Below are 8524 nucleotides of genomic sequence, written 5' to 3'. Positions count from 1 at the left end.
TCGGATTTGCTGCCCTGAGTAGAAAAGGAAGAAAAACGTATCATCATGTTCCTAGTAAGGAAAGTAAACTATTAAGTGCAAAGTTTGATGGTGTGGGCTGTTTCCTGTGCCACATAAACTAAAGTATATACACATGTATAACATAAATTAAATGGAGCCAAAGAAGATTTTCAACCAACGGTCATTTCATCACTCCAACATGCGGCTGTTGTGGAATCATGGGAACTGTCGTGATGAGATTGGCTGGTGGGAGGTTGGGGATGGAAGAATGCTTAATCTAATTAAAGTCTTAGCCTCCCATTTCTCTCCAATCTTCTAAACATATTTATCTTGAATTGAACCCAATCCATATTCTTTATCCCCTTTTCTCTCTTTTGTCTTTATGTCTCTCCCTTCTTTCTCTCTTCCCATCTTCTCTGAGATTTCAAGCGGATGGCTAGAGGTGAGGTTCTTAGAGATCACATTTTTTGTGGGCAAAGTAATCATTTTCCCCTGCTCATATCTTCTCAAAGCTGATCCCTGAACCTAAAACGGATGCAGTGGAAAGACAGGCTTGTGTGTGTGTGTGTGTGTGTGTGTGTGTGTGTGTGTGTGTGTGTGTGTGTGTGTGTGTGTGTGTGTGTCACGCTAATACCGAGTCTTCATCCTTAAAGCATCTCAACTAATCTGCCACGATAATGACATAATTTGACTTGTTGCAGGTACAGTTTCAAAACTGGCAAATGTTTTTTTCTTTATTAGACCTGATAACATATTGATGGTTTCCCTGTTCATTTTGTCTTGACAGGGTTGCAAAAATAAAAGACACTGGGGTCTAACTAAGGTCACTAACACTTAACTCCCTTAGGAGCAAGAAGGTGCCCAGCAAATGTCATGGCAATGTACTTCTTATGAGATATATGTTGGACACTCCATGAGAAAAGCTCATGGGAGTGTCAGAATGTTGAGTCTGTCCCCTGGGGAGTACACGTGTTCATTTCAGGGCTGCTATTTCTTGCTTGGAAACTATTTTCAGATTTGAACACAAGAGAAAAGTTCAGTGTGTCACTATAAATCTGGCTGAAGATGTTTTGCCTGATGTGTTTAAAGACGTTTTCACACTTGAAAGTCTGAACCAAGGTCCGGACAAAGGTTCATGTTTTTCTTACATTGCATATATTTGATCCGGTACGTTTTGGTTTTACACTGCAGTTATGCAAGCGCACTAATGATCTATACGTGAAAAAACTACATCCTGTCGTCATCACATACGTGAGATGGGTTTCCAGATACTTAGAATTGATTGGTTTGTAGATGGGCTTCCCCGTCCTCTCGTATCCTCTCTCTGTGTCGGGAGGTTTTTTAGCTGACTGCTGCTCCCTTTCTCACCTGCAATTTTGGTTTGGACCAAAGTGAAAAGTCTGAAAGTCCGGACCAAATGAGGTAAGTGTGAAAACGCCTACCTTGTGGTTAAGATTGTGGTTGACTTTGAGGGATTTGCTGATTTAGTTGGTTTTTTTTTAAGTGTTTTTGTGTTTGTACGTATGCGTGGTTGGTTGTAAAGCTGCCTGTCTTGGCTAGGACATTCTTGAAAAAGAGATTTGTAATCTCAATGAGTCTTTCCTGGTTAAAAAAAGAAGAAGAAGAAGAAATAACTATTAGAATTTATCTTTAGGGGGACCAAGACTATCTAAATCAAATATTGTGAAAATCCGGCAATTATTTGCTGATCTGTTTACAAAGTTAAACCTGGCAGACATTATTAATTTGATCTTTTAAAACTGAAAACCTCTTTTCATCTTACCTTGGTACTGGGCGCTGAAACCTCTCATCTTGTGGTTGCCATCAGAAGTGAAGTGCAGACGAAGCCAATTCTTGCTGCTAATGATGGGTGAGGGAAGGTTGGGGCCAGTGAACCTGTAGACACAGAGTCAGAGAGAAGAGGGCCTTAGACTATTAGCATTTAGCACATGACCGTTTTAACTAGAAAAAGTGAAGAGAGCAGATTTCAAAGTGCAGTAATATTTAGCAGATCCCGTACGCTCGTAAATGTATTTAAGGTTAAAGACTCGATATGTACCAGTGATATCTGTAGCATTAGTCTAAGCACTGATACACTTCTTTACATGAACAATGGAAAAAGATTCTGACCGTTTCAGATAATCTGAATGTCACTTTATTTTTGCATCTTATAATAAGTTATTTTGTTTTTTGTCAAGGCAAAGCGTTATGGACATCATAAGCTTGGAGTAAATAATGTTACCGTGTTAGGTATATTATGCTGCTGAATGAGTAACTGTTCCTTATCCACTCTATAGAGTTCCATTATAAGAAACAAATATGCTTGCCTATGCTTCTGTTTTGTACCATAAAGCAATTATGTAATCCATCAGATTTACAATAAAGTCAAGTTCAACGGCAGACTATATATGTATTATAGAGGCTGGCAGAACCTGCCAGTCTTCCCGGGGACTGTCCTGTTTGTTTATGATAATTAAGCTAATGTTTCAATATTAATGTGGCCTTGACTAAGAGATGTTAAAATGTTACACCTTTTTAAGATCTATTAAAGGAAGGGTCTGGTACTCAAGGAGAACTGTAATGTTAACGACTGTTAACAAACCTGTGTAACCGATAAAACAATGGGACCAAGAAAGATGAGCATTGGCATTTGCAGAGAAAGGACACTCCTTTTATTGCTTTGAAAAAGCAGAAGTGAATTATACTGTACAAACACTTATAGTGCCTCCTGATCTGTATGCTAATGAGGACTGTTGCTTACCAAGCAGTTCTACAGTTGTTAAAGGCAAAGTCATTTGGGAACACATCATGTTTTATCTTGAGAAACACTAACACCATATCTCTCTCAGACACACACATACGCACACACACGCGCACACACACACACACACACACACACACACACACACACACACACACACACACACACACACACACACCCAGAGTATGGTTGTGCATAAACTCCAATTGCCAATCTGTAAATTGCATTTCCCAAACTGTGTCCACCCCATCCCCCCAACCTACACATCTGCTTCACTCTATGGAGTACATACTGTATATACTGAAGTACACCTTCAAACAGTTGTCATTAATACCACTGGAAGAAGAAAAAGGTACAGGAAAATTAGGCAAAGAGAAAGCAAAGTGAAAATGTGACTAAAAAATTAAATAAAATGGAGAAAGAGACCAGAAAATCGGTATGAGAAATATTTGGCAAGCTAATAACTGGATGCAAAAACATCTACCGATTCTGTAGAGACATAAGAATAAAACAGCTTCAATCATACAGCTTCAACCGAACAAGGTCGGGATCTACTATGAGGAGATACTTAGACTAGTGAGAGAGACTGACTACACTGTAGAGCTCTCTTGGGATCAATTAAAAAGCATGGAGGTTTCTAGATGTCGACTGAATTAGCTTTTATTTTGATGAAAACAGAGTACTATTCGTTTATAACATACACTCTTGCTGCAGTGGGGCTTCAGCTTCAATGTACAGTAGCTTAAGGTATTAGTTAAGCTGAACACAAGCTCACCAGAGGGATCAGAGGGAGAGACCGAAAGAGTAGAAGAGATCTTTAAAAAAGATTTTTGGGCAGCAGGTAAGAAAAAAATGCAAGGCGGAAATGAGACGATGATTAAAAGAATACTTTGCCGTTATTCAACCCGCTTTGTATGATAATAATGTTGGAAGTGTGTGTAAATGAACTATGTTAAACTTCCCTCCATCTTACCAGTGCCCAAATCTCCTCACTCACAGGCCAGCAGATGCAAAACGCTTCACCTGGAGGACTGCTGCTAGTCCTAGAGCCTGCTGCTTGAACAGAGTGTGCTTCCTTCTACAGACGCAAAGAGTGTAGAAGTGGATCAAGAGAGAGAGCTGCCCCTCTAACCCTCTCTCTCTTTCTCCATCTCTCAAACTCAGTCCGAACTTGGATAAAACTGTAAAACTAGGCAGTGGTGATCAAATAAATACCAATATAATGAAAATGTGTAGAAGCATATTTTAGTGCGTTGTTTAGCTGAAATATGACAGTCTGTGAACAGGAAATGGGTACTATACTGTTCCCTGTGTTGCGAAAACGGCGGATAAAAAAACTCAGATGAAATGGTAATACTGAGCAGCACTAATCACATATAAGTATATTGCTGTATTGCCCATTTCTCGACTAAAATGTTTTAGAAACCTATTTTACCTTACCTTTTTCACTGTAAGATGAGCTTGTTACCAGCCAGCTGCAATATTGATTCTGTGACATGCTCACATTTTGTCACCCACCCAGAGGGAGCGTTTTTTTTCTGGTGTGGTGTACTGCATTCTGGTTCTCTTGTAGGTTTTCTACGTTTTGAACAAAAACGAATATCACGGCACCTGTTCTCTATTTTCTCTGGCCATGTAGCACCAATTTAAGAAAGTGGCTGTGGCCATTATACTGCATAGACAGCCCAGTTTTATGAAAATTCTTCTTTAAATGAGAGAAAAAAAAAAAAGATGGCACATCAAAATGTCTGTGATTTGGCTTTTTCAGCCGCACTGCAAGCAGACAGCAGAACGATGGAGGAGAGTGCAGAAAAGAGAGAATGTCACTGATGAAACATAAGTGTCTTCCATGGCTGCTTTCAGCATGTAGCCATCCCCTCACTAGTAAGCCAATGACCTCAATGCTTGTTCAAGAGATTTCCATTGACGCAAACTTCCCTAATAAATAGCTATGTTCAACAAAAGGTTGAGGAGCATGGTTGCCGTTGAACCTATGTCCTAACCAGGTAAAAGTGCTCCTTTTAAAAGTTAGTATACAGAGGCATTGATTAATAAAGTGGGTATTTCAACTGTGTGAAGGTGAGTGTGTGTGTGTGTATAAAGGTAAGTGTTGATCACACTGTGTGTGCAACATGTGTATGTTCAGTATGTCCACCGAGAAACTCACTTGAAGGAACAACATTGTCAAATTAAGCAGCACCTGGAGGATATTTTGAGGATAACTTTCGAAATGTTGTACTATGATATTTGTACAGCTGTACTACAGCACGTGATGACGGCGCAATACCCACGAGTAGGCTATCGTGAATAGGATAGGATCATAGAGACACAGCATATGAGATAAGATGACCAACAAAATCAGGAGTAGCTTCAACAGTCATGCACGGCCCTGATTGGTCCGGGCACGTGATCCACCGCGTACCCTGCTTACCGATACGCATCTGACTAGGGAAAGACCAACCCTAAATTGGGCTTTTAAAGCAAAACAAGCAAGCAAAGATTTCATGAAATGGCTTTAGGTATAATAAAAATAGTCTTAAAAAAATAATAAAATTAGATTATAGCTGTTCTTTAGCCATAGTCTGGGCCGAGCATTTTAAACTTGCAAGGAAAGTGTCCAAAGCCCAGTAGCTGATTATGTATAACATATGAAATTGTGACCATTGAGCTTTGAACCCACAATCTTTGGGTCCCATGTGCTGATCTCAGTGAGCTATTGCCTAGGTGATGACACGTCTAGCTATTGGGAATATATATTTTATTGAGTCAGCTTGGGTCTACGCCTAACAGACAAGGAGCAGGCTTGCGTGAAAATGCAGAATTTTAAACTACATTAATCTACAGTGATTTTCGAATGTTGTGATTTTTTCCCATGGACATCAAATATTTAGTTTGGAAAAAGTTGCAGGATTTGTTTATACTACTCTATACAGTAAATTCTTTAATGCACTGTGGGCTCAATTGTTGATGAATCAAAAAATTGAATGGTAAATTTGTGGAGGACAGTCTGGGGATGAAGTTCCCCATAATTGGTGACAATTAAAACAAAAATGTGAGAGTTGATAGGTTTAAGAAGTTTTGCAGTTTTTGAAACAAGTAGTGATGGACTTTTAAATTGCTACTAGGTAACATCAGAGCATAGTTTCTTTCTTATGGGGGCTACAGTTTGGCATTGGTTGCAACGTTGTTGCATGTACAGCTGATTTGTTAGGAATTCTTTAAAGTTTAGAACCACCATCAGCACAACTACCATACAAATTGCACTGACTGAGTTTGGCCTAGGACTGGACTTATGTGCACATTTTTGTGGGTTTACGTGCATGGGAACACAGATTTTGGAGGAATAATAATAATAATAATAATAATAATAATAATAATAATAATAATAATGTGCTACAGGCAAAACCAATAGGGTCCACGCAGCTTTGCTGCTTGGCCCCTAAACATCAAATACTATACAGTACATAGGCCTACAATTTCCATTGGGTAGGTTGCATTATCAATGTTAAATTCTTGGACTCTTGGATGTCTATTTCCTTCACTGAACATTCAAGAACTACCCCTGACTTAAATATGGGCCCTTTATCGAAAGCATAATGGATGGGAAAACAGTATATCAAGAAAAATATATAAATGTTATTCTACATAAATGTCCCACATCAATTCAATCACATACTCTGTCTTTATCGCCATGCTCTCTTTTTTCTATATGGTTTCAAACATGGACATTTATCTGATCAGATTATTACTTGTTCTTTTATGTCAGTGTGGCCGGGAGGCTGCATGGTATAATGGAAATGAGGCGGAAATGTGAAGACATGTTGCACGACACTGGCCTTGAATCATAACGGCGAGTGCAAGACTGATAAAGTGAGTCCGCATGCCTCAGGAGATGTTTTATCACTTAAAGATAAAGCATTGAGGGGATCATGTAGTGTCTGGCACATGTGTGTTTAGAGTGGTACTTCTAGGACAGAGTGCCAGAATCACCTCGGGCTACAAGTACATAGCTGGGTCCTGAAGCAGCTCAATCCTGGGTACTAAATCTCACACAAACGAAATCACAGTAAATGATCCCCACAGCACACACACACACACACACACACACAACACCACACACCCACACACACACACACACCACACACCCCACCACCACACACACACACACACACACACACACACACACACACACCACACACACACACACACACACACACCACACAAACACAAACACAACACACACACACACACACACACAGGTCTCAAAACACCAGCGCCATGTTACAGTTACTACCCTTTTCACCATAGGGACAAATAAAAATGCTGCTTTGAATTAAAGTCACTTTTAGCTGGAATCAACTTTCATTAACACAAAACAAGCAATCGACTGACTTAACACTGTGATAAACTGTGGCAATGACAGAGGATAAGGAACTGATGGGTGTGCCACTATGGAGTGGGTAATTGATAGAATTAAGTAATGAACATACCACCTTAAATATCCTGTTGACCTAGTGTCACCTCTGCCTCGCTCCACTTCACAGTCTACCCCTTCTTTGCTGAAAACATTAAAGTTTTAGGGTGAAAGTGACCATGGGGAGCACCAGGAAAAGTCCCTGAGCTGGTGGATGGAGGTCTCTTGAAGGGTGTTGTGGCCGCTTCTATAGTTCCTTTTCACATCTCGCTCGTCTGGCTGACCATATTAGATTTTATGCGGAATTGTCTTGAGAGTGCAGCGCTAAATCAGTTTTCCAGGCCCCAAAGCTCCTCAGTCTAAGTCAGGCTTTTGATTGTCCAAGAAATGTATTTTGGGCAAGACAAGGTGATAGAGGCAGCCAGTTGTTGTGTTCTTGACAGAGAGGACTGAGATGTGACCCACAGAGATCTTTTTGAGAAACAGCTGGGCTTTGATTCAGCTCTTTTACTTCCATTGCACAGTATCGAGATTCATAAAAGACCTAAAATGGTTTAATGGGTACACAACTTCATAGGCAACATCCAATTTCCTACAGTATCTGAAGTCAGATTGGCAAAACCTTGTTTCTTAGACTTGTCTTGTCATATTATGATTGAGGGTCTTAGGAATACGCCAGGGCAAGACAAAATCCATTTATGTAACACTAGCATAGAGATACTTACCATACTGATGAGATGTGACTCATTAAATTGTTAATGCCTTTCAGGATTTTGAACAAAGGTCGTCATCATCAGGCAATTCCGCAACCCTTCACTGTGGAATGGGTCTCTTTTCTGCTTTATAGTCATCGTTTCATGTCATCTGTTTTCTGTTCGAAGGGCGAAGGTGTCAAATGCCTCTATGCATAATCAGTAATGGGCGGGGTCTAGGTGTCAAAGGTGACAAGTGCCACATTAGAATCAAACGCTTTAAATCACTGCTCATTAAATGAATTCATTGTGATGCAGCATCAGATGAACACATATGCGTTCATGTGTGGGTGGTAGCATGTGTGCAGTGGGACGAAGAACGTCCCTGTTAATTGCGGCTACTTAGGTAGATCAATCAGAACTGTGCTCAGTTTGCAGGTCCTGGTGCTTACTGCAGACTGGGGGTCACAGTGACTTTAAAGCCAAAACTTTCAGCATTTTAATGAGGGTATGTGAATTATAGCACAGGCCAGTCTGTCCAGATGTACACGATGCCCACACGAGCGCACACCACCGCTGGCAAACATTCACAGTTACAAACACATACGCAGTTATCAAGACATTTTCTTTCCCTGTCACACATTCTAACACACACAC

At 40.2% G+C, this 8524-nt stretch overlaps 1 protein-coding gene across 5 annotated transcripts in view; it reads right to left on the bottom strand.

The window, feature by feature from the left end:
• Nucleotides 1-8524, bottom strand: part of csmd2 (CUB and Sushi multiple domains 2) — a gene marked incomplete at its 5' end in the record, with an annotated part of 270610 nt that overhangs the window by 150566 nt on the left and 111520 nt on the right. For all 5 annotated transcript variants that reach the window (XM_032535085.1, XM_032535083.1, XM_032535084.1 and 2 more), the window contains 1 exon segment: nucleotides 1784-1896. In XM_032535085.1, the coding sequence (XP_032390976.1) occupies nucleotides 1784-1896 (113 nt within the window).

Source organism: Etheostoma spectabile, chromosome 14 (genome assembly GCF_008692095.1).
Source record: "Etheostoma spectabile isolate EspeVRDwgs_2016 chromosome 14, UIUC_Espe_1.0, whole genome shotgun sequence".
NCBI classification, from domain to species: Eukaryota; Metazoa; Chordata; class Actinopteri; order Perciformes; family Percidae; genus Etheostoma; species Etheostoma spectabile.
This window is presented reverse-complemented; position numbering and strand designations above follow the sequence as displayed.